General features: G+C 42.5%; 2 protein-coding genes across 5 annotated transcripts; both read left to right on the top strand.

The window, feature by feature from the left end:
- Nucleotides 1-127: 127 nt before the first annotated feature.
- LOC111161119 (ribonuclease A family member 4) lies at nt 128-18,972 on the top strand. Of its 4 annotated transcripts, none has more exons than XM_022524641.1 (2): nt 128-475; nt 17,721-18,972. In XM_022524641.1, the coding sequence occupies exon 2, from the start codon at nt 17,737-17,739 to the stop codon at nt 18,178-18,180; it is 444 nt and encodes a 147-aa protein (XP_022380349.1). In that variant the 5' UTR covers nt 128-475; nt 17,721-17,736; the 3' UTR covers nt 18,181-18,972. The 4 variants fall into 4 exon arrangements, with proteins under 4 accessions (XP_022380349.1, XP_022380322.1, XP_022380340.1 ...); XM_022524614.1 differs by having other exon boundaries at nt 128-548; XM_022524632.1 differs by lacking the exon at nt 128-475 and adding an exon at nt 6,833-6,968.
- Nucleotides 6,893-12,961, top strand: LOC111161137 (angiogenin). Its single transcript, XM_022524654.1, has 2 exons — nt 6,893-6,987; nt 12,463-12,961. Exon 2 carries the CDS (start codon nt 12,481-12,483, stop codon nt 12,916-12,918), a length of 438 nt encoding a protein of 145 aa, XP_022380362.1. The 5' UTR covers nt 6,893-6,987; nt 12,463-12,480; the 3' UTR covers nt 12,919-12,961.
- Nucleotides 18,973-26,691: the final 7,719 nt, after the last annotated feature.

Here is a 26,691-nt window from a genome sequence, read left to right as displayed (position 1 = left end):
ACAAGTTCAGGTCTCTACAAACTTCCTCGCTTTCCGACTGTTCTGCACAAGAGGTTCGCTGAACCAACACATGCCAGAGGGGGCTGACGAGCTGTGCAGGGAGAAACCGCCTGGTCTCCTGGACGGTCCGCCAGCTGACACCTCGGAGGGACCGCCTCGCTCCCAGGAGCAGGGGCTGGTGTCCCCAGGCCCGTTGTCCCCGGAGGTGCGTGGGGCTCGGGTCTGCAGGCCCTCTCCTTTCCCAGGCAGGGCCCGCCCGTCGCGCCCACTGCAGAGGCGGGTCTAGGCGGGAGGGGCGTCCGGGGAGAAACAGGGCGCTGTCCCAACTGCACCGAGGCTCCCGCGCCGCCCTCTTCTCCCTGCTGCCTGCCCGGTCCGTTCGTGTACACACACGTATGCCGACCCCACCCAGGATCCAAAGCAAGATTTAAAAGGAAGTCTTTGCGTCTTCTACCAGCTCCCTATCATCATACAGGCAGGGGAAGAAGCCGTGAGAAAAACTTCTTTCCGCTGTCCTGCGCGTTTCTGCAGCCTCGTTCCAGGCCGAGGTGGGTTCACATCCTGCTCTCTCTCCTCCTACTCAGTAGTTTCACCAAGAGCGTTTGGCCCGAGAAGCCCCTTCTTAGCAGAGACAGTGTGGGGCTCCTCGGGGAGGCGTTTGCAGAACCGGATTGGAGCCGCTGAGGAGTGCGAAGGAAGGTCAAAAGTCTTGTTCTTTTATGAGTTAGCGACTCTACATTTCTACCCTGAGATTTACTTCCCGCAGCCGAGCAGAGACATTCTAGGCGCTAGACTTACCCGAAGCATACACGGCTTCGGGAAAGTCTAGCGCCTAGAATGTAGGCTCAGAAGAGGGCGCAGAATTGGCGAAGGGGGTGGAGGCCCAGGAAGGCTTGCACTTGCCCAAACCTAAGGATTCTTTATTTGGTACCCAGGTGGATCGCCAGATTTAGGCCTTGTCCAGTTTTTGCCAGCATAACTGCCTTTGGGGCTTGCGTTTTTGTTTTCTGGTGTCTCACTTCTCTCTCCCCACCCACAGCCAATGTTGCAAAATTCAGGGATTCACTGCCAACAGGCTCTTCTTTAAGCTTTCTTACTAAAGTGTTGGGATCCTCAATCTTTTTACTCTGAGACAGCGTGTCATATGGTAACACATGGGCAAAACAGAACATCTTTATTCAAGAAGGACAGTAAAAACAGTTTCAGCATCATTCTGGGGACTAGGGAAATCTCAAATGAGGCAAGACCCTCCCTCTGTGTCCCTAACCTTATAATCAAGTCATAAATGTAATCACTAGAAACTCAAGTGGTATTATTATCTAAACAGCACTGGCCAACTTCCCAGAAGCAGTCTCAGGTATTCAAAGAACTACCAACAACACAGTTACTAACTAGCTAGTGCAGAAGGATAATTTTGTTACACACACTTTATTTTAAGCAACTCTTTTTACAGATAAAATATTATTGAAATTCATGGAATATTCAGTAGGTTTTCCTCAAACAGCAGCTTTCAGTGGCATCTTTAAAATTAGCTTTAATTTTCTAGAAATTGCTAGTGTGGACTATGAAACCTATGTGGTGCATTGGAAAGCTTCTAGTCCCTGGAACACCAGATGTTCCTGGTGCAGTACATGTTTTCTTTCTCTGTACCTCAGTATCCTCATCTGTTCAATGAGGCCTTGATAGATAGTCCTCCAGGTCTCCCTCTTTCTTATTCTATGACTTCTTGGGGTGGCAGGGTGGTAGTAAGATGGTACTTATAGAAAAGAAGGTACTCTATTAATGTGGACAAGAGCTATGTAATTTGGCAGAACAGATGGGGAAACCATTCCAGGAAAAGAAGAATGGCTCTGGCTATTGGTGCAAGAGCAGATGTCAGGTTACAATCAGGCAAAGGTAAGAGATTTGTCAAGTTATTGTTGGAAGCATTTGCCCATGTGATTCAGAAATTAAAGTAGATGGCTAAGAAAGTGGGCGGAAGCAGGCCAATGAAACTCCTCATTAAAAGTTTTCATTTAGGGGTGCTTGGGTGGCTCAGTGGGTTAAACCTCTGCCTTTGGCTCAGGTCATGATCTCAGGGTCCTGGGATTGAGCCCCACATCGGGCTCTCTGCTCAGCTGGGAGTCTGCTTCCCCCTCTCTCTCTGCCTGCCTCTCTGCCTACTTGTGATCTCTCTCTCTCTCTCTCTCTGTCAAATAAATAAAAAAATCTTAAAAAAAAGTTTTCATTTAATCTGTATTTGAGTGAAGAGCAATCTCTGTTAACAGTTATTCTCAGCAGAACACCTTGAAATCTGGGAAAGAGAATGGGCACAAAGCTCAGTTTGTTGAAAAGTGAATGTGTAACTTCTGTTTTGTTTGAAAACACACAGGCATGTCAACAAGACTTTGGCCCATTCTCCCTTAGTCATAGTGTCTCCCACTCCTGGAGATGTTATCCTTCTTTTCATTGGATCTTCATCCTCTTTTAACCATTAGTTCTGTTAGTAAATTAATTTCATGCTTATAAACCTAAAAAAAATGTTAGAGTTCAAACAAATGAAAAAATTAGTCTCTTCTCTACATCACCTAATTTTATAATTTGTCTTAGGACAGAATTAAACATATGTACTCTGTATAAAGGGTAAAGGACACCAGCACTTGAGTCCTTAGAAGAAGAACCCTGGGCTGCCTGTGTCTATGTGCAAGGTGTGAAGAAGAGACACAGGAAAATTTTCAGGAAAAGGATGATGACTTTTAAGTTGAAGCTGTCAAAACATTTAAAAAATATATATGATTGGCCTTTTCTCAATTGACAATTGCTTTACACCTATTAAAATTACTGAAGATTTTTTATATATATACATATATATATGTATATATATATTTTTCCTTGTTTTAGGTAGTTTGCAGTACAAATGAATAAGCACTTAGAGGCATTTTAATGAAATAGTCAAACTTTTTTTCCAATTAACCACTCACCATTCACCTAACCGGTTTTTTGCGTGGGGGAGGCTGTGAATTCTCCCCAAGTTGTCAAGTGAAATCCCAGAGGCCAGAAAGTGACCTGGCTGTGTTCAGACGCTAGAGGCTGCTCCCCAGCACCACAGCATAAAGCTAACATCAGAAGCTGATCTGTTTGTGTGAGTTGGTATTTGAATTGGTGTTTCAAGCCATGGGACTGTGTGTGTGTGTGTATGTGTGTGTGATGCTGGAATGGAGTACCTTATCTCTGCCTTCAGGTGATTTACCAGAGATTTACTCGAGCCTGTTGCTCAAGTCATCTTGATCCCCACAGACTGTGGGAGTTGGCAGCTTCTTCTGTAGTCTGGGATTGCTGAGGTCTTAAGGGTGTTGTATGGGCCTGGCAGTGTCTTCCCCACCAAACGACAGGCTTGTATCTCTTTAGAATTCAGTTCTTCAGCCTCTTTTAAAAAAGTGATATATTATTAATTTAAAATAGGTACTACTCAAATAGTTAGGGTTTGCCCACAAAAGGAAAGTCCGCATTCGGGTGCTCTGTTATATATCAGTAGAGACCCCACTCAGCGAGCCCCATGTCTTGTTGAATAATCTCTCTGTACCTAAAGGACTTTGAACTTTGGTGTTTGGCAGAACAATTGTATGGGCAGAAACACCTGTCCCTTCCTTTCCAGAGACTTCAGTAACTCTGAGGCACCAGGTACTGAGGGAGAGGTAGTTTGTGGCTGTGTGCTTGGTCCTTTTTTCACTTCCTCAGACTTTTTTCCTTTTAGCTCAGAATTTGGGTGGAGATGTAGGAAAAAGGGAAGAGGGCAGGGGAAAAAAGCGAAGCGTAGGCAGAACTGTGCCTTACCACAGCTGAAAAGCCACTGAAGTTTGTCTTTTCCGGGTTTGCCATGCTGTCTACTTTTCCTCCTCCTCAAATCCTCAAGCCACTCCAGCTACCAAAATCTATTCTTTTTTTAAGATTATAATTATTTGAGAGAGAGAGTGAGAGTATGTCAGTAGGGAGGGGCAGAAGCAGACTTCCCACCAAGCAGGGAGCCTTATGTGGGGGTTGATCCCGGACCCCTGGATCGTGACTTGAGCCAAGGCAGACCCTTAACCAACTGAGCTACCCAGGCACCCCCTCCAAAAACCATTCTTAGGACAGCCTCTACAGCTCATGTACAAGCATGTGTGAATCACAGCCTGTTTAAGGAGTTAATCCTCCTATAGATTTTTACATTAGAATAGGGACTAATACCTAAGAAATGAAGGTCAGGATTTACCACTAATGCCAGAAGAAGAGTTTTCCTGGGAACTTTGGAAGCCTTCCAGTTCTACCTGGGAATTAGGCCTACCTTGTTTGGTAACTGCTGCGAAACCCAATTGTGCCTGCAAGTCTTAACAGAAGCCAGGAGAATCTGTATGGTTGGGATCTCCAAAGTGAGACCAGATGGCACCTTTCTAGAAGCACTGAGGGCTAACAAGAACAACTTGGGGCCTAGGAGTCAGCCACTCTTTGAGATACTAAGAATGCAGAGATGAGTGACATAATTATTCTTCTCTCTAAGGGTTCCATCTAATGGAGAGACAAGAAGATTAATTAATCATCAAAAGATGATGGCTAATGGCGTGTTTGCCAACCTAAAGTAAAGCCAGATCCATCCCACCCATGCTGTAAGAACTCCAGATCAGCTCACATTCTTCTCTGAGCATTTCTGAAGTTCCCAGGGGGTGTAAACATATTTGCAAACTAGCCCCTTTAACCCAGACAGAGAAGCTGCCATTTACTTCTTTTTGCTCTGCCTCCCTGGGTGAGGCTTATCCCTGCACCCGGCCCGTGCTGCTAAAAATGTCTGAAGGTGCCAACACGCAGTGTCCTCTTCCCTTTTTTTTTTTTTTTTAATTTATTCGTTTGACAGATAGAGATCACAAGTAGGTAGAGAGACAGGCAGAGAGAGAGGAGGAAGCAGGCTCCCCGCTGAGCAGAGAGCCCGATGTGGGGCTAGATCCCAGGACCCTGGGATCATGACCTGAGCCGAAGGCAGAGGCTTTAACCCACTGAGCCACCCAGGTGCCCCATCCTCTTCCTTTTTGATAGAGCAAATGGTCTGACCTGTTGTTCTAGCTCTTGTCCAGACGTGCCTCAATCTGAACCAAAGGGATCCTCACGGTGGGGAAGGTGCTTTACTTCCCACCCCACCCCTATACCACCTCTGGTCAACCATGGAGTGAGCTCCTTCACATTAACTTGCTGTATGCTTTCTGAACCTTATAGAGATTTAATGAAACAACCTTGATTTTTATGAAAGTTGTTACTGCCGTGCCTTCCTTCCTCTAGGCCCCAGGAGGCGGGGTCAGAGGGGATGTGAGCAGAGCACACTGTAGTCCTGGCCTGACACTGCTCCATAGCCTTGGCATCCTTCTCCCTCCTCTCATCATGTCCTTCTCTATGGATGAATCCTTTCCCGGGACATCACAAACTCTTACACAGATAGGCTTCACTCAGGCTGACTCACCAGCTTTTCACACACACCAGGGCACGTCAGAAGTCTAGAGGCAACGCAGCATAAGCTGTTAGCTTGGGACTGTGGCTCCGTGCTTGCCTCAGCCTGGTGTGTACTGGGTACAGAGAATCCTCCAAGGAAGATGTGGGCCCCTTCTCCTGGGATGGGTTGGGATTGAGGAGAGCCTGTCAGACTCAGAGGTGGTGTTGCTCATGCCGAGTGTGGAAAGATGAGTAGATCCTCTCCCTGAAGACAAGGAGTTTGAAGTCCGACTGGACTATCCTTCTGTTGTTTGAACTGGCAGTTTCTTTCATGAGAAAAACTGACTTCCGTAACACCTACCTCACACAGTCCTGGTGATGGTCAAATATAATCAAGTGTGTGAGAGTTTCATAAAATGAAAGGCAATGACTATTATTATGATTATAATTATTAGGATGATTTCAAGTCCAGTTATTTTATTGGCAGGACGCCAGTCTGGATTGACACCTCAGAGACAGGCAGACTGAAAACTTGAAGGTGGATGGATGGCAACCGAGGGTTGAGGATTTTTTAAAAAATAGCACTCTTGGAGATTCAGCAGCAGCGGAGTGGTTACTGAGGGTCTGTGAAACAGTTGGCATCCTGCACTGCCTGATATTTGAAACCGTAGGATCTTTATAAAGTGACCCCAGTAAACTTTGACCCAGTTGGCTTGTTTCTATTTGAGCGACAGAGCCACTTGGTGAGTAGATGCAATACCAGGGTTGCACTGATGGTGGAGATAACCAATTTTACATCTACTTTACAAGGAACAGAAGATTGAGTGCTGAGGATTAATCTCTTGTGAACAGGTAAGGATGAAAGGAACGAGAAGCCCTTGAAATAAGGCAAGGAAACTTCTGGGGGTTAGTGGTTGGAAGGTTGAGGGCAGGGGCAGGGTACTAAGAGCTGTCATATAACCTTCTCTAGGAATGCTTTCCTGGTTCTGTGCAATCCATGGAAGAGTCTACTTAGCATCTTTTTGTAAAACCAAATTATGTGGGTAAAAACAGAGGACAGTGGGACAGCATCCTGCTGGGAGGCCACATCTTACTCTGCAGGCTTCCTCCAACACAGTTCTTAGAGATGGACCATAAGATCAGAAACAATATCTTCTGGATCCAGATCACTGCATGTCTTGTTATGGGTAGGAGTCGGCACCATAGGCATCAGAAAAAGGCAACTGTGGGACAAAAGACCATGTTTATCAAAGTTGGCCTCCCAGAACAAATCTCTAATTCATGTGGGTTAATGTTCGACCCAGTCTTGCCCAGGGAAAGGTGAATGACTCTCTTTGTTTGTCCAAGTGCAGTGTCCTTGGTTTTCATGTCTCTGCCAGCATCGGGGATCTTTAGACCTAGTCTTCCCTCCCCGTTTGTCTGATCACTATATAATCAGAACCGAGAGGGACCTCCAGGTTCATACAGCTGGAACCCATCTCCAGGAACCAACAGCTGGAACCCATCTTCAGTTGGAAGGAAACTTCCAGACTTCTGTAAGACTCTTCCTCCTGGGTAACCCATTTCTCTATTTGTTTATATATGTATACTATTTCTAGACATCCATCCATTTCAATGAAACCATTTTTTCCCTTTTAAAAACTCTTGGCCCAAGTTCATGAATTAAGAAAGAAACAAATTAGATTCTAAAGTTTAAAATGCAAACAGATTTCTTCTGGGATAGCCTAAACGTGGATAAAGGGAAATTAGTAAGACTGGGAGCAAGTGGTGATTTGGGAGGGATTCCTAAATTGTGGTAAAGTCCCCAAAGATCTAGGAAAAGCATCTGCTAGAGGGTTATCTGGAGCTCCCTGCCCTGACATTTTATGTGACTTAGCAAGGAAAGAAACAGAGAATATACTTTTAGCTCTGTTTTCTTGTAAACCTTTCCACTAATTTCTTTCCTTAAAGTTTTGGATGCTCTTTGAAAACACAATGGAACAACACATGCCAAGGTTAAAAAAAAAAAAGGTATAATGTCAGTTTGAAGAGAAGAAAGAAGGAAGGAGATAGAGGAATATGCATTGGGTGGTAAGCTTTCAGTTTGGATAATATTGCCCTAGAACATATAAAAGCATGAGGCTATGTTAATGGAAGTTGTATTCATAGTCATAATCATAAACTATCAAGTTAACTCCCTGGTGTATAAAGTTTGATGGATCTTTTGAATACAAAACATTGTCTAAGGGGAGAGAAAGAGTATTTTAATTTTTGTGAAGACTAAGGGACTGGTTTGAGACAGAAGGTGAAGTTCGTCTAAAAAACAAGTTGTGGGACAAATGCCAGCGATGAAAATCTGACAGTTATGTGCTTAGGTGTAGAAAGGTATGTGTGAATGAATTTGACCACCAGATAGGAGGCTCTGCACACTTGGCCTAGGCAGATTCACTTCTGCACCCCATATAATGTCTTACGTGTTTTCTCCCAATTCCGTTTCAACTCCCACTTTTGGGAAATTTCGTATGGAATATATAAGTAAGGAAGTTATGAATGGCAGAGCAGATGTTGTTACTGGTAACCCTAGTGTATACTTGCTGGCATTTGGTTTCTGGATGTCTTAGGAAATTAAGATTATAATAAGCCTGGACGAACCTTAGCTGAATTATTACAGAATGAATGTGCAAATTCTGCAAATCAGAAACAAAGATATTCTTTAACCTCTAAGACTGAGATGTGAGGACCTTCAACCTCCAACAAGCAAATGCTTTTTTAGGATATGAAGAGCCTATGTAGTGTCAGTCTAGTGTCTTAATTAGAGGTGGTCTGTGGGCTTGGCTTACCTGCTGAGCCTTAAAGAATGATGCTTCTCAGTCAATCTATTAGCTATTTCTTCTGGCTGGTGCCTTTTGCCACCAAACTAAACTTACACAAGTAACTTACTTGTCTCTCAATTCAAGTGGAAGAAAAGGAAAGGAAAGGAAAAGGCTTTTATGCTTAATGAGAACTACGGAATTTCAGGCCTTAACTGATAGCAACTCTCTTTCTACAGATGAACAAATTTAGGCCTGGGGGGGAAAATGAAGTCAATCATTAAAAACATAATTATTGAGGGCCTACCATGAGGCAGGGGCTCTGTCCTCCTACTGATTACACACCAGTAGGAAACACTGACAAGTAAACAGGTCATTGTTTGCCCAAGACCACATAGATAATAGTGGAAATGGCACCTATGAAAACTGACAACAGGTAAATCTTTATTTGATTATGTCCTTGTGGACAGATCAGCTTTGTGATTTTTGCTTTGACACTTATATTTAGTGAAGTGTCCTTCATCTTAATATCTAAAGCATAGAGTGTTTGGACAGAGACTCTAGGTAGACCTGTGGGCTCACACTCCCTTCTGTGAGCAGCAGTATCCCCACAACCTGTGTAATACCGGCACATCTACCCAAGGTCTCTTCCGTAGCCTTGAATGGTTGGGAACATCCCTATCCACCACTGCCACCTAGGGACTCTCTGGGGGTACTACCAGTTCTGGTTCTATTTCCTGATTTTTTTTTTTTTTTTTTTTTAAACTCTTGGGACTCTGACTCTGCAAGAGATGTGCCGACTGTGTGAACTCTTTGAAGGTGCACTGGATCTTGAGATCCTGTAATTCTACAGTTACCTTCGACTTTAGAAGATAATAGTTGCTGTGAAGTGTGTAAACCTGGCGATTCACAGACCTGTACCCCTGGGGCTAATAATACATTATATGTTTATAAAAAAAAAAGAAGGCAATATTTGTCTATTTCTGAGCAAGAAACTTAGTTGATTCCAAATCAATAAAACTTTGATGAGATCTTCCAAAAAACTAAAAAAAGAGAACACACCCAGGAGCCTGGGAAGCACAATAGAAGTGTAAAGAGCTTGGCAGCAGGGTAGCGGGACAGGAGCAGCTGTGTTGGAGCAGCAGCCCTGTAGGAATACTTGTTAGTCTTTTAGGGGTGACTCTCCCCCCTGCAGTTGTATACCACTTTCTTGCTAAGTGCAATTTCACTTGATTCTGTTGCAAATGATACGCTAAGTGCTTAATGGAAACCTTTTCAGCTGTTACTTACATCAGTGTTGTGGAATAGTCAAAAGATTTCTTAGGAGTGTACCAAATTTGTTTATAGTTATTATGAAACAGACAAGGCAAATCAATGCCAAATGTTGATAAGAGAGCTCACTTTGTTTACTATTGTCACATGTCTTTCCATGTAACCAGCAAAGTCCCAGACTCCCTTGTTTTTCTGGATGCACAGTCATACTCCCAGTACTGTTTAGCAACCCTGCAGGCCTAGTGCTAGAACCTATGGCCTCTGCGACGGCTACAAAATTATTTGATATGGGCACCTGGGTGGCTCAGTTGGTTGAGCGACAGCCTTCAGCTCAGGTCATGATCCTGGAGTCCGGGGATCCAGGCCCACAGCAGGCTCCCTGCTCAGCAGGGGGTCTGCTTCTCCCTCTGACCTTCCTCCTCTCAATCTCTCTCTCTCTCAAATAAATAAAAAAAAAATCTTTAAAAAATTTTATTTGATATGAAAATCGTGGTTATGACTTTCACAAGAAAACACAAAATAGATTATTCTTTTTTTAAGATTTTATTTATTTATTTGAGAGAGAGATAGTATGAGAGGAGAGAGGTCTGTGGGAGAATCGGACTCTCTGCTGAGCAGGGAGCCTGATGTGGGACTTGATCCCAGGACTTCAGGATCGTGACCTGAGCCAAAGGCAGTTGCTTAACCAACTGAGCCACCCAGGTGCCCAGGAAAGCACAAAATAAAAATTAATAATTTAATGTCTATGAAAATATACCATTTATTTTTAAATTTAGTACTCATAGGAATTATATTACATTTAAGAATAATTTGAAGGTCAAATTTTTTTCCCTTGCAAGAATTTCTAAGTATGTGTGATGATTGCCAAAAAACACCCTACCCAGTCATAAATTAAATGAATTACTAACAAACAATTTGAGAAACAAAATTATAAAAATCAATCCCCCCCCCTCTTTTTTGATAGGGAGAGAGGTGGATAAGGGCACAGGGAGAGAGAGAATCTTAAGCAGACTCCACACTGAGCATGGAGCTGAGGCAACATGGGGACTCAGTCTCACAACCCTGCGATCATAACCTAAGCCAAAATCAAGAGTCTGACACTTAACTGACTGGGCCACCCAGACACTCTATAAAATTGGTTTCAAATTTACAGTGAAAATAATTTTTATTGTTGAATGTGGGGGTATTCACATATATTTGATACAATGTATAGGCGTATGGTGATTTTTGTCATTCCAGTTTAAGCATATGGGCTGCCAAAGCAAGCATGGACTACGGTGGTTTTTAAAAGCTCTGAATATTCTTTAAAATTTTCTCCAAAGAACTAAAAGTATAATCAGAAACTACCTGCTCCAAATACCAAGTATCTTTCAATTCTCAAATCTTCAAATTTCATAAGAAATAAGACTTAAAAGTTCATAAAAAAATTGTTCTCTGTTTTGTTATAATCTGTATTTGCTTAATTCCATTTTTAATTATCCATCACTGAGTTAAAATCATGCTCCAGGAAGAAGTACCATGTTTACCCTGTGGGTGTGTTTGAGTATCTGGCACACCACCCCAGGGATGTGGGAGTTCTAGAGTTTGAGACTGACAGCTCTTTCCTGAGAGATAATGGCAGCAATCCTCTTCTCTTTCTTCTTCTTTTGAGAAAGATTTGAGAAATCATTGCAGCAAGTTGTAAAGCCTTTGACTTGATGAAAAGATCTAAGGAGGGGGGCCAGGCTGGCTCAGTTGGTAAAGCATGTGACTCGATCTCAGGGTTGTGAGTTTGAGCCCCATGTGTGGCATAGAGTTTACTTAGAAAAAATTAAAAAAGGTCTAAGGAGTTGTTTTGGGGTTTGTTTTGTTTTTACCACATGGTAACGTCATTTGCCTGTGGTGTTCAGTCTATATACATGTGCAGGGAAAATTAGGTAATATTCTTTGAGAATAATCCAAGGTGTTTCCAATGTAAGAGGCACCTAGGAATAAGCTTTTATCCTTCTTTTTCCAGTCCTTTGTAAGAGTTCACCCCAGAACCACTTGTAAACTTTACATGGGTTCTTCCATGTTTCTCCCTGCTCTTTCTCAATGGTACATCATAATTGCACCTTTGGCCATGAAACATCTACTTCTTGGGAAACTAGGGCTGCCTCCCTTCACCTGAAGATAAACTGCTCTCAAATGCTCTCCTCACAGCCCGCCGACTAACTATCATGATTACCCAGAATCCTGTCTTCAACAGTCCTCTGATTGAGCCTTCCCTGGGCTCAGGGTTCCCTAAAAGTCCCCCTTCTTCAAAGCTCTCACCTCTTATCTTACTGTCTCATCTGAGGAAATTGGAGCTCCCATCCCTTCTCCGTGGATGCTACATCCTCTTTTAGGGAGGCATTTGGTGTGTCTTGATGGTCTTTGTGTTTCTGGACCTAGCACAGTGGTCTGATACCTGCAAGGGCTTGTGTAAAATTTGTTACTACAGTAACTGATAAATGAGTGAAAGAGTGTGAATGGGTTTTGTAATGCTACAATATGGTAAATAAATACTCACCAATTCTGAGGGATAGAAAAATATGGATGGCACATGAAGTTGTGTTCAGGAAACTTTTTTTAAAAGATTTATTTATTTATTTATTTGTCAGAGAGAGAGAGAGAGAGAGAGAGAGAGTAAGCACGAGCAGGGGAGAGCGAGAAGCAGGTTCCCTGCTGAGCAAGGAGCCCCATGCAGGACCCTGGGATCATGAGCTGAGCTGTAAGCAGACGCTTACCCGACTGAGCCACCCAGGCGCCCCTCAGGAAACTTTTAAATAGACTTTCCAAAGAAACAGATTGACGAAAAGTTTGAGATTAATGAGGAAGAGAAAAGAAAAGATGTAATTAGGTGACTGAAGATACTTGATTCATGTCAGAGAGGAAGGTCCCTGTACTTTTAGCCTGATCGGGCAATGCTCTTCTATACCCCTACCACACCTCCTTTTGCCTTTGGCAGGACCCTTTACTGGAAGAGATGATGGTGGGCCTGGGCTCCCTGTTGTTGGTCTGCATGCTGGGTCTGGGTCTGACCCCACCAGCCCTGGCTCAGGATGACCCTAGGTACAGAAGCTTCCTGACCAAGCACTATGATGCCAAACCATGGGGCCGGAATGACAAATACTGTGAAATCATGATGAAGAGAAGAGGCCTGACCACACCCTGCAAAGACACCAACACCTTTATTCATGACAACAAGAACAACATCAAGGCCATCTGTGGAAATAATGGAGAACCTTACGGAGAAGGTTTAAGACTAAGCAAGTCTCTTTTCCAGGTCACCACCTGCAGGCATAGGGGAGGGTCCCCTTGGCCTCCGTGCCAGTATAGAGCTACCGCAGGGTTCAGACACATTGTTGTTCGCTGTGAACATGGCTTACCTGTTCACTTTGATGAGTCCTTTTTCAGTCCGTAATCAGAGGCCACAACTGGCTCTGCTCTCTTTTCCTTGCATTTCTCTCCACATCCCAGAATGGTGGTGGCAACATTCATGGTCAGGGGCCCAGAGAATGAGCTGCCTGGATCTCTTGTTTTCCATTTTACAACATGTTCAATAAATAAAAATGTCTCTGAAATCAGTAAGGCTCAGAGCCTTCTCACTAATTATTGTCCTATTAATCTTACCCATTTTCTCTGTTCAACTGCTCCCAGAGAGTATTGGATAGAATAGAAATGCCCTTTTCATTATCAGTTCCTTATCAGTCAGTAAGGAGGTGGACTTTAGCTTTCTGTAAAGGTAAGGTGGTTAGATTCATCTTGCAGAGAGAACTAGGAAAACTCCACGGCTCCCGACAAATAACAGAAGGGGAAAATAGAAAGGGGAAAATAATAAGCCAGTATTACTTTTACAAATGTTAAACCTTGAGGAGAACAGTTTAAGAGTAAATACCAATAGATTCATTCCACTTTCTTTCACACACGTACTTGTACATGCACTCCTGCATGAATTCCAAAAGGCAACTACCACTCATCTTAAGTAGGAGGTAATTTTTTGATGTTGCTTTGAATGGAATGTTCCTAAGATATTCTCATGGCTATTTTATATAAGGATACAAAAGTGATTATTTTATTATTTATGTATTTATTCATTGTTACATTATTTTTTCCTTAATTTCTTACTTTATTGACCAATGTCTGGTAACTGTCCTAGATCATAGATTCCAAACATTATCCCTTATTCTTCCTCAACTAGACTTGATTTTCAAGTAAACATACGCTTAGGTTGATAATACTCTCTTTGTAAAATATACTAACGATCCACAGGTTAAGCGATTAACTTCCTGTTAACCTAATTTCTATCAACTGCTGCCTCAATATTTTATTTGGAAAGTAGTTAATAAATTACAGTTATAAGTCACAGTTTTGCTATTTTGTGAATATATAACTATTGTGGTCACCATATTCCCAATGGTGGCCTCTCCTGCTGCCCACATTGCCCTGAAGTAGGCCCAAAACCCTAGTTGCTCAATACTCAGGTTATAGACCAGTATCTAGATGCTGTCCAGGAGAGCTAGGCCTTGCTGGAAATGTTCAGATTTTGGGAAGAAGTGATGGAGAAGTAGGTTACTGGTGTACCCTCAACCCATGAATCTGTCCACTTTGAGTTCTAAATTGAAAACACTGTCTGTAGTTAGGAAGAAGAATTTTCCAAACCTCTCTTATTAGAAAAACTGTCTTACTATAAAATCTCAAAAACCCCTTAAGGAGTAAGTAAGGATTAAGTACTTAAAGTAAATAAGTACGAGTTTTTGGTAGAATATTTGGATCCTTTCTCAGGTTCTCCAACCAGTACTATCACCCTGATATGAAGCAAAGTGACTTCCACACAGATCATTGCCCCACTCAAGCTCATGATAGAGAAGGTCAAAGGCATGGACCCTTGCTACATTGATCACACCATATTTATGAAAACTGGTGTCTTCTCCAAACATCTGCTTATAGCATTGCCATTGCATACTCTGCTCTAGTCTTAGGACAAATGACTATTTCCTGGGAAATTGCATGGCAGTGGGGTGGAGGTGCTTCCTGACTTGTAGAGGAAGCTAGCAGCTATGGAGCCAATCCTAGTACTTTTTGCTCTTGGTCTCTTATTCTCTCATTTTCAAAAGCTGTTTAAAATGAAATATCAAGTCACAGGCAGGTTATTTTATCTGGAGTGAATCATTTGAGGAATTGAAGTGCTGGTCAGCTGTACTTCATTGACTTTGCAAGGAAAAGAGAAGAATAACCTCAAAAATGTCATGTCCTTCAAGGAATGGTGGCATTCCAGAAAGAAAATTCCATGCAATTTAGAGAGGACAGATTTCTCTAGAGACAGAGCAGAAATTCTAGTAGTTCACCTTAAAAAGAGCCTTATAGGGGCACCTGAGTGGCTCAGTGGGTTAAGCCTCTGTCTTCAGCTCAGGTCATGATCTCAGGGTCCTGGGATCAGGGTCCTGAGATCAGGGTCCTGGGATCGAACTCCGCATCAGGATCTCTGCTCAGCAGGGAGCCTGCTTCCAACCCCCCCCCCGCCCCCCACCTCTCTGCCTACTTGTGATCTCTGTCTGTCAAATAAATAAAATCTTAAAAAAAAAGAGCCTTATAGTTTCCTGGGAATATAAGTACTCTACAACATAAAGGGGAGGGGATCCAAAATATATGTAATTTGCTGTAGTCATTCATTATTTTTATCAGACTGAAGGAAGCAAAGGAAACCAAGAAGAATGGAAATTGTGAAAAGATTTTGCCAACATTTACTGAACATTTTTTATAGGCTAGACATTGTGATAAGCACATTACAGCGATTTTGTCATTTATTCTTTATAATATCTCTGAGAGGTAGGGATTATGATTATGCTCATTTTATTTATGAGAAAATATGCTGAGAGTTTAAGTAATTTCCCCAAGGTCACACAGTTAATGTGGCAAAGCTAAGTCTTTGGGATCATGGTATCCAAATTAGTTCTTATTGAGAGTCAATCTGGTGCAGCAGAAAAAGGCTTTGAGGCGTGTTCTGACCAAAAAGTATGTGTTGGGATGATTTGGCGGTCATTTGATTTTCTGTTGTTCCTAGAGCCTTGAGATGTACCCATTGATGTTTACATTGGACTTCTGTTGGCTAATATTTTCCGCTATCTTGTTAAATCAGTCGGTCGGAGCGGCTGAGATCGTGGGTTTGCTCTGCATGAATAGTTTAGGTCTTCTCTGTAGCCAGTTATTTTGCTAAACCATGATCTCCATCACAAAGAACCAGGATGAGGGAAAGTAGACAGAACTGTGCAAGATGAGAGGTACAAGATTAAATTTGGGGAAAACAAAGTACACCATTGTGGTGAAACCATTACCCAAGTGCTAAGTGTGCCTTCAGATGTTATATCCTTTGGTGCTGGGGTGAGGAGTAAATTGAACATAATTTCTTTCTGCCCCCTTCTCACAGCTCCTCATCTTCCTTCTCTTCCTTACTCTATTTCCCATATCAGCTACAGGCCCAAGAAATGACCTAGAGCTTTAAAACTTTCTGTGTAGAGGCAGAAGGCAGCTGTGAACCTAGGAGGTGGCATGGAAAAGAGCGATGGTTCTCTTTCATCCTGGTCGTCACCACTAACCAAAGTGTAGGCTTAGGTGGGACCTATTGCAGGTCCCTCCTCAGCCGTTTCAGTCCTTTACGCTCATGACACGGCACCATGACGCGGCATCTCTGGAAACGAAGGACAGTAGTACCCAGAGATATCAACCCAGGAGTTTAGCTGAGGCTGATTGTGGACTGCACGTGTAGAAACGGGCCTTTCTGACTCCAGGTTGAAATGGAGATGATTTTTCTTTGCCCTCGTGAGGCAGCCCTGCCCCCCAGCAAGAGTCAAGGAGTTCGAGGTTTGACTCCATGTCAATCCCAGACTGACAGCCAGAGGGCAGCATCTAGCTAGTGTGGTGAGTGACTCGCATTTCCCCTTCCACACTATTCCACCCCGGATTCAATTCTGTTGCTAGGGGGAAGCAACTCTGAGCGTAAATATCGTTGGTATCTTGAATATTTAGGAAGTGGGACGGGAGAGGCAGTCAGAGGATGGTGGAAAGAGTACGGATTTTAGAGCCAGAGAGAACTGGTTTCCTTTCTTTAATGAGGCCACCAAAGCAATTTCTCTAATCCATATCACAGTGCTTTCTTTGTTGTTGTTCCAGAGGTTTCTGTTTGTTAATTTCTAACTCTGTAAAACAAATGTTTATTTCCCGCCATCAAGAGGGGACAACACAAAGATCTTGCAACCAGAGACGATGGATAATTACCAACAGCTAAGGACAAGACAGGCAGAGCATCAAGGATAGATGCATGACAATAGATAGATTGTATCACCAGGGCCTAGTATTTTGGGTTGTATATACACCCAGGGGGGAAATAAAAGACACAATCCATGTCCTTTTTTTGTGGAGATTGTGCTGTTTAAATTTATTTTTTAAATGTTTCTTAGCTTAGTGATCAATTCCACAAGACTGGAACCGTCACTCTCTATATCCATTTCATTTCATTTGTTCACAAGCTCACTCATTACATTCATTTATTTAGCCAATATTCACTACCTTCAAATCACAGTGGCTAGGTACTCTGCTTTCGTAGGGGCTCTTTATAGACGATGAACAGGATTTCCAAAAGGACCTGATTTTAATACCACAGGAAGAACAGCCATAGAAGAGGAAAGGCTACCCCCAGTATTACTCTGGCCTCTTTTCTGCACCTTCCTCAGTTCCAGATGTAAGGAATGAAAATCAGTTCTTAAACTTGCTCTGACATATCATGAGTGTATCCAAACTTTCGGAAATCGGAGTCTCCAGAGTACCAAAAACTCCAAAGATCCTATGACCAGAGAATTACCTCAAGAGATGGTCAACTCCAGTTTCCCTTAGATCTGCCGTTTCTTCCTGTTCCCTCTCTGACCACAGAGGCCAGACGCACTGGAGAACCACATGGTCAGTGTCTGTCCTGAGTCGCTGTACTCGATGAAGCGAGTTCTCTCCATAAAAGAGATGGGCTCTAATTTTCAGAGAAAAACATGTTTTGCAAACTATTCGCTCTTGGGAAAGCAAGACGAGAAAAGTGAACAGTCAAGAGTGGGGGAACTGGTACAAATAAGGAGGAAAGAGGAGACTAGAGTTGAGGCAATGTCAATTTGCCATTCCCCACACCTCTTCCCAGTGCCGCATCTCACCTTCCTTTCTCCTGCCCCTTGGGTTTCCATCTAGGCATCTCCAAGGCGTGATGGCTCTCCAAAGGACCCGTTCACTGCTTCTGCTCTTGCTGCTGACCCTGCTGGGGCTGGGGCTGGTGCAGCCCTCCTACGGCCAGGATCGTATGTATCACCGATTCCTGCGGCAGCATGTGGACCCTGAGGAGACAGGTGGCAATGACACCTACTGCAACTTGATGATGCAAAGACGAAAGATGACCATGCGTCAGTGCAAGCGTTTCAACACCTTCGTCCATGAAGACATCTGGAACATTCGTAGTATCTGCAGCACCACCAATATCCAGTGCAAGAATGGCAAGATGAACTGCCATGAGGGTGTAGTGAGGGTCACAGACTGCAGGGAGACAGGAAGTTCCAGGTTCCCCAACTGCAGATACCGGGCATCGGCGAGCACTAGGCATGTGGTCATTGCCTGTGAGGGTGACCCGCAGTTGCCTGTGCACTTCGACAGATAGACACCAGCCTGTGGGGGTTACTGCCTGACCCATTGGCCTTTAACTTACTCCTTGAATAGCAATGAGTAATGCGTTTGGGCTGCCCTAGGCTCTCTCTCCTCTGCTTCTGACTCTTTTTCTCTTTATAACCTATTCTGTTAAGTACATTATATCAAAGAGAAATGGAGACATAAACTTATGATGAGTCCGGGCTTTTCTGTAGTAAATGTTTTGGCTTTCTTTTATAATACTGGTTAGCTTAGCTCTCTCAGATCCTATCCTCTGGGATTTAGTCATTATATGGATTTATATAGCATTTCAAGCATTTCAAAGGGCTTACATCTAAATCATCTCATTTTAATAGCACAGCACTGGTATAATGCTGCTGATGTTATATGTAGGAACCCAAAGTTCAGGGATTTGCTGAAGACCGTGAAATTAGTGGGAAAGCTGAGACAAAAATCCAGTTGAACTGGCTTCTAATCCAGGCCATTTTCCACTTCATCACAAGGATAGTTTTGAAAGTAACTGCTTTGGTTATTCCCAGAAGTCAGCTGTTGGGAGAAGTATTTGAAATTTGGAAATGCATGCTGGCAAAATGAGAGCCCTATCTGGATAATCTGGTTCCCTTGTTGTGCTGGGCTCTAACAGCATCAAGAAATGATACAAGAGATTTACTTTCTCTCTTCCCAGACTTTTGAATCTCTTTAGTAAGTCAGAATATTAAAAATGTAGGAGCTCACTTAAGACTCACTCACTCTTCCTGACGGAAACATCTTTCATGTTTTCCTTATAATAAAGGACTTAAACTGCAGGTATCTGAGAAGGTTGTGCTAAGGTTCTTGTGCGGGGGGCATTTTTTTCCCCCTCCTACCCTCTTCAGTTTATAAGCATGCACACACCTTACTAACCTCATACACTCTGGCCAAAGATTAATGCCCAGCAGATCCATAACCATGACACAGAACCCCTTGTCTCATTTACTCCAGAGAGAATGATCCTTCCAATTCCCATGCCTCTTCCTTCTACCTTTGACTGTTTTAAACAAACTCTGGAACAGAGATATATGCAGATGCTGGCTGCTAAGGAAAGGAAGTGTGTGTGTGTGTGTGTGTGTGTGTGTGTGTGTGTGTGTGTAAGGACTAAACTGAAATCTTTTTTTTTATAATTGCATTATTATTTATATCTTCATGCATCATATCTGACATAGCTTTTTTTACATAATTTAATTTTTTAAAAATTTTTTAAATTTATTTTCAGCATAACAGTATTCATTGTTTTTGCACCACACCCAGTGCTCCATGCAATCCGTGCCCTCTCCAATACCCACCACCTGGTTAAACTGAAATCTTTTGAGTTAGAGCAGATACAGAGAGAAATATTTTTAAAAAGTTGATTTGGTAAACATATACATTATGAAATTCTCCTTACAATCGGGCTAATTGATAAATTTATCACCTCATATAAGGATTCCTTTGTGTGTGTGGTAAGAACACTTAGGATTTATCCTGTTAGCAAATTTCAAATGTATAGTAGTGTATTGCCACCTGTTAAAAAAATTTAACTGAGTAAATTTTAAAAAAATGACTTTCTTTTTTAAAAAGTTTATTTACTTTTAATAATCTCTACACCCACAACCCAGAGATCAAGAGTCACACACTCCTCTGACTGAGCCAGCCAGGCACATGTTAACTGAGTAAATTTTTAAGAGCTTATTGGCTTTATTCAGTGTCGTGGATCAGGCAGCATCCAATCTAGCAGAGAGAAAGGAGCTCCAAGGAGCTGTACTGAATGAAAGACGTTTATAGGCAGGAGGAAGCAGGAACAGTGATGAACTACTAGGCAAAAGAGCAGGTCCGGTTTTGCAAAGTTACTTTCCTTTAGGGAATGGCAGGGATCTATCAGGCAGATTATCTAACTAGTGCTGAACAAGCAGGTCCCAGTTTCTGGAAGAGTCAAAACTGGAGTTAAGTCTCAGTTTGGTAATGTGGGGCTTAGCACAAGGAACTCCATTTTGAGTTTTAACATGACTACAATCACTATGCTATACATCAGATCTCCAGAATTTATTCATCTGCTAAACTGAAATTTGGCCAACATTTCCCCATTTCTCCTACCTTCCAAGCCCCAAGTCACCACCACTGTACTCTGCTTCTGTGAGTCTGACTATTGTAGATTCCACATATAAGCGAGATCAGACAGTATTTGTCTTTCAGTGTCTGACTTATTTCACTCAACATAATGTCCACCAGGTCCATCCATGTTGTCCAAAATCACAGGATTTCCTTCTCTTTTAAGGCTGCATAACATTCCATTGTGTGTTTATACCATATTTTCTTTAGCCATTCACCATCACTAACCATCAAGGAAATGCAAATCAAAACTGCAATGAGATATCATCACACATCTGATAAAGGATGGCTATCATTAAAAAAAAAAAAGATAAGAAGTGGTGTAAGTGTAGTGTTAAGTGCCTGACAATAAGCTTTTGATTGCCAAGGCATCTTTTTCAAAGACATCCCTCAAATACACACATTGCTGGCTATACAGCTAGCTAAGGAGGGATGCCATCCCCCCCATGATGCACCCCCTTTGGCTCTGGGTCACCTAGATAACTGACCATTTGTGTGACCCCCCCTTTTCTTTTCCCATGCTTTCATTCCCACTCTTATGTTTTAAATTCACCAATAAAAAGTGAAACCTCAAAATCCTGGGGATCCCACCCTTGACTCCAATAAAGGCAGAGCCCCAAGTCTGTGCACTCTTTTTCTACTCAAAACATCACTGCATGGCTTTGGCTGTGCCATATACCTTCCCGAACATATGAGGCTTATTAGCCTCATTTTTTCAAAGCTCCCTGAGGGGTTGCTGAGGTGTATCTTGCAATCAACCTAAGAGCCACAAGGGTCGGTCCAGCCACAAGATCAGCTCTGAGTGGGAAAACGTCTGTGGGGCTAACCACGAATAGTGCAGGCAATGTACAGGCCATAGTTGATGGCATCACTCTCCAATATTGAGGCTAACACAATACAGTGAGGATACAGAGAAAAGAGAGCCCTGTTATGCTATTGGTGGGAACGTAAAATGGTGTAGCCATTGTGGAAACCAGTATGGAGATTCCTCCAAAAATTAAACATAGAAGTACTGGGGCACCTGGGTGGCTCAGTCAGTTTAGAGTCTGACTCTTGATTTTGGCTCAGGTCATGTTCTCAGGGTGGGGAAATCAAGCCCCATATTGGAAGATCAAGCCCTGTGCTCATTGGGGCGTCTCCTTGGGATTCTTTCTCTCTCTCACTCTCTTGCTCTGCCCTTCCCCACCCCAAATAAATATATAAATCTTAAAAAATTATTGAACTACCATATATGATCCAGTAATCCTAATACTGGGTGTTTATACAAAGGAATTGAAATAAAGATCTCATAGAGATATCCACATTCCTATGTTCACTGAGGCATTGTTCATAGTAGCAAGATAAGGAAATAGCCAAGAAGACCACCAACAGAAAGAAATCTCTCTCTCTTTTAAAGTTGTATTTATTTAGGTCACCATTACACCCAAGTGGGGCTTGAACTTGCAACCAACAGTCGCATACTCCTCTGACTGAGTCAGCGAATTGCCCACAGAAGTGAAGGAATTGTTAAATCTCAGTGGCAGGTTAGTGAAAATAAAGATGTTAATTTTTTTCCCTCCCTGTGAAAATTAATACATGGAAACCTGGTTTAGAATGGCAGTGGAGGCCAGCAGGGGGCACTCTCATGCCCTATCACTCACACCAATTACAGATCCAACAGGAAAAGACTACTTTTATTAGGCTTCCCAACCCTGCTCTGAACTGTCCAGCCAACTGAGTCTATCACAACCCAGCCAAAGCAAAGCTACCACACTTCACACTCCCTATTTATTCCAATGGACTTTCTGTTTATAACAGCCTTCCAAACATTTTCCTTTCCTCTAGAAAAAAGTGTTTTGTTCAGGCACTTGCTTACAGTTTTGCTATAGCTTGCTTGTCCCTGATTGCAGTTCTCTGCTATTCCTGAATAAGCCCATTTTTTGCTGGTAAAATTACCTGAAGATTTATTTTTTGAGGTCAATACCCCATAGCAGTTCATGACCCTGTCAGTTCCTTCCATGGAGTCCTTGGAAGGCCATGGATTCCAGCTTCAGACACCCTAAGACATTATTATAGTCTGCATGAGGACATCTATCTATTATGGTTTTGAGAAACAGTGTACCAAAACACTGAAAAAAATTGAATGATCGGAGGTGCCTGGGTGGCTCAGTGGGTTAAACCTATGCCCTCGGCCCAGGTCATGATCTCAGGGTCCTAGGATTGAGCCCTGCATTGGGCTCTCTGCTAAGCAGGGAGCCACCAACCTGCCTCTCTGCCTACTTGTGATCTCTCTCTCTCTCTGTGCCAAATAAATAAATAAATAAATAATTGAATGATGGTTAACAAAAGGAAATATCAAGGAATTAATAGAAAGGAGTTAAAGTCAAGGAAAATGTCTAAAGAAAGAATAGAAGTAACAAACTATTTTAAATTTAAATTCAAGGGATAATATCTCTTTAGGAACTCAAATTAGAAGCCACAACCCAAGCAGAGTCTGTTACAGAAGCTGGTAGACAGAACTCAAGGAAGGAGGCCAGCTCAACAGCTCTCAGAAACAAGGGTTAACTGACGTACCTGGGCTGCTTTGGTAGTTGATTTCTGCAGAGATAAAGGGATATGTTCATACCAGTCAGTTTAGGGTGCTTCTTGATGACTTCATTTCAGAGAAGCCTTAGAGCTTGTGGCTGAGCTCATAGTTGAATTGTTGGATGTCTGCTTAAGGTTTACAATGATTTGTCTTCCACGTCAAAAGTAGAATACCAGGGGCGCCTGGGTGGCTCAGTGGGTTAAGCCGCTGCCTTCGGCTCAAGGTCATGATCTCAGGGTCCTGGGATCGAGCCCCGCATCGGGCTCTCTGCTCAGCAGAGAGCCTGCTTCCTCCTCTCTCTCTACCTCTCTCTCTACCTGCCTCTCTGCCTGCTTGTGATCTCTCTCTGTCAAAAAAAAAAAAAAAAGTAGAATACCACATTTATTTCAGAAACACTGGATTTACCAGTTAAAACTGGCAATGACTGGGGTAGATCATCCTTATGATGATATTATGAATAATATAGATCAACATTAACACTTTATTATTTACAAAATTACTTTCACATGCATTGCTTCCTTTGATTCTCAAAATTCCTGGCTGAATTCCTATAATACACTGTAAAATAAGATGCCTTGGACACCTGTGGATCTCTCTCTGAGCTTGCCCCTTCTCATGTCAGCCCTCCTAGCTTCTCTCTGATGCCTCTCTCTGCACTCACTGAGTCACTGCCTGGTTTAGGTGTTCAGTGGATCCCATGAACTTGTTAGGAAGGGCTGTGGATATAGGGTCACGTGATGGCCATCTTAATTTTTCTCAGAGTCATCTTTCAAGTCCTCCAAACCCAGGTGCCCATAATTCCTGTCTTTATATTCTCCTTCTTCACCCCAAAATACCAGAGGGTAGTTGGATTTATGGAGTGTGATCTGAGACAACCTGTAGAGAGCAAGATGGAGTCTCTCATGTCAAGCAGGACCCTGTGTCAAGCAGTGGCCTGTGTCAAGCCATGACACAGTAGTTAAAGGTACGGCAGCTAGGAGATATTCCCTGGGACCAGTGTTGCTGACACCCCAGAACTAATAAGGAGCAGAACCAGAAAAGGTCTCCTAGGGCCTGAGACACATTCAATCCCTTTAGAAAGAGGAGGATTTGGCAACACAATGTCAGACTCTTCAGACCTGAGCCCTTGATGTCTGACCACTTACAAAGGCAACTGCCCCCGAAGATTCTGCCCATTGATCTCCAAACAGAACCAAGATCCTTCCCCAATGGATCATAGGAAGCAGTGTGGCCAGAGCTGACCAGGACATGACCGAGGCCTTATCTCAACTGTGCGCCCACTGTGCGCCCACAGACTGACTTCGAGTTTGGTTCATTAACTTACTACAACCTTCTGTTATCTGTTTTCTGCTGTGGTTTGTCTTGTGTCCTGTTCTGTGTGCTGTGTAAGAAGCCAAGTTGAATCACATGGTGAAATGTCATTGAGTTCGGAATCTTGAACCTGCTTTCTAATTGTGAGTTAACTTTATGGTTAACTAAAGCTTTCATTGTGGAAAGAAAAAACTAATGGAAGGCCCTTCATAACGTGGTCATGACATAACCCCTATCCAGTCTATCAGCATATGAGTCCCTGTTATTCAAGGAATGCTTGACTTGAGCTGGGTTTTTGTATAGAAACACCAGTGCTTTCAATAAATGCCAGGATTTCTCTATCTAATCCTGATGACATATTTCCCATCCAAGGAGAGAATCAGGAAACTATACACCAGTATGGCATTGTTACTAATATGCTTTGAAGTGAAGTTCTGGGTATAAACTGAACATTCTGACTAAAAAACAGAAAACAACAATTTCCCTCTGCCCACTATGAAAGGTGAAATAAAATAAAGTCATTTATGGGGATTTGGCTTGCTCAGTTGGTAAAGCAGGTGACGCTGATCCTAGGGTCATGAGTTTGAGCCCCACATTAGGGGTAGAGTTTACTCCAAAACAAAAATTAAGTCCTTATGTCAAGGGGGTTTAAAATGGAACAGGGAGGTCATTAAGGAGGTGGTCCTTATGCACATCTTCACTGGGTGGAATCATGAATTTTGAACTGGGCCAAACCAAAAGGCTCTAAGATCTCTGGGGGAACACCTGCAACTTGCTACAATATCTATTGGACTTTGCATAGTGATTGCCTTAGCAACAAATTATGTTTAGCCAAGATGAGTTTTCTGGCACCAACTCAATAAAAATTCTTTGGAAGCCATGTATAAAAGCATTCCCCTTGGGGCTCCTGGGTGGCTCAGTCTGACAGTCTGTTATGGCTCAAGTCATGATCCCAGGGTCTTGGAATGGACCCCCAAACCCAGCTCCTTGCTCATTGGGGAGTCTGCTTCTCCTTCCCTCTTTGCCCCTCCCTCCCACTTGTGCTTGTGTGCTCTTTCTCTCTCAAATAGTTAAACAAAATATTAAAACAAAAAACAAAAACAAAAAAACACATTCCCCTTTTGTGTCTAAAAAACCTCTGATTTTTGCTTTCTGGTGGGACACTATTTGGCTTGTATAATCAGTACAACCCAAATTATAAATCTTGATCTCAAATAAATGAGATTAATTATTGCCTCCTTACAATTTTTGGTGGACACCTTCTAGGTTCTTTTATTAGCTCTGTAATAAAAAGAAATTGACAAAAGGAAAACAAATGGATGTTCAACAGCATGTGTATCTCCTGTATATATGGGAGATATCCAGAAAAACTGAGTAAAACTCCCCATAATAGCTCAAGCCCCCATCTTGAACACCATTTTCAGCTAAAGACAAAAAAAAAAAAAAGATGTTGAAATGGGAATGGAGAAGCCAATTATAGGAGGTTACCAGGAAAAGCCCAGCAAACAATGGTAAATTTGGGAGCACCTGGGTGGCTCAGTTAGGTAAGCTATGCCTTTGGCTCAGGTCATGATCCTAGAGTCTCAGGATAGAGCTCTGCATCATGTTCCCTGCTCAGCAGAGAGTCTAGTCCTCCCTCTGACTCTTCCCCACTTATGCTCTTAATCTGTTTCTCAGATAAATAAATAAAATCTTAAAAAATATGGTTAGGTTTGTTATACATATTTAAGTCTGTGCCTTCTCCACCGATAAGAGGTTTTTTTTTTTTTTTTAAATTGATAAGTTTCCTGTGGACATTTCTCCAAAGAAGACATACAAATGGCCAACGGGCACATGAAAAAGTGCTCCACATCATTTGGTACCAGGGAAATACAAATCAAAGCCACAGTGAGTTATCACCTCACACCAGTCAGAATGGCTAAAATGAACAAAAGTCAGGAAACAACAAATGTTGGCAAGGATGCAGAGAAAAGGGAACCTTCTTACACAGTTGGTGGGAATGCAAACTGGTGCAGCCACTCTGAAAAACAGTATGGAGGTTCCTCAAGAAGTTAAAATAGAGCTACCTTATGACCCAGCAATTGCACTAGTAGGTCTTTGCCCCAAAGACATAAATGTAGTGATTCGAAGGGGCACCTGCACCCTAATGTATCTATCAGCAATGTCCACAATAGCTAATCTAGTGAAAGAGCCCAGATGTCCATCAACAGATGAATGGATAAAGAAGATGTGGTATATATACACAATGGAATATTACCCAGCCATCAGAAAGGATGAAATATTGCCATTTAATTCAACTTTGATGGAACTCGAGGGTATTATGTTGAGCAAAATAAGTCAATTGGAGGAAGATGATTATCATATATTTTCACTTATATGTGGAATATAATAAATAGTGCAGAAGATCATAGGGGAAGTGAGGGAAAACTGAATGGGAAGAAATCAGAAGGGGAGACAAACCATGAGAGACTCTTAATCATAGGAAACAAGGTTTCCTTGAAGGTTGCTGGAAGGAAGATTGGT

The sequence above is a fragment of the Enhydra lutris genome, unplaced genomic scaffold (assembly GCF_002288905.1).
Source record: "Enhydra lutris kenyoni isolate GAN:26980312 unplaced genomic scaffold, ASM228890v2 scaffoldscaffold4, whole genome shotgun sequence".
Taxonomy (NCBI): domain Eukaryota; kingdom Metazoa; phylum Chordata; class Mammalia; order Carnivora; family Mustelidae; genus Enhydra; species Enhydra lutris.
The sequence above is the reverse complement of the archived record's forward strand: the minus strand, read 5'-3'. Positions and strand labels throughout refer to the sequence as shown.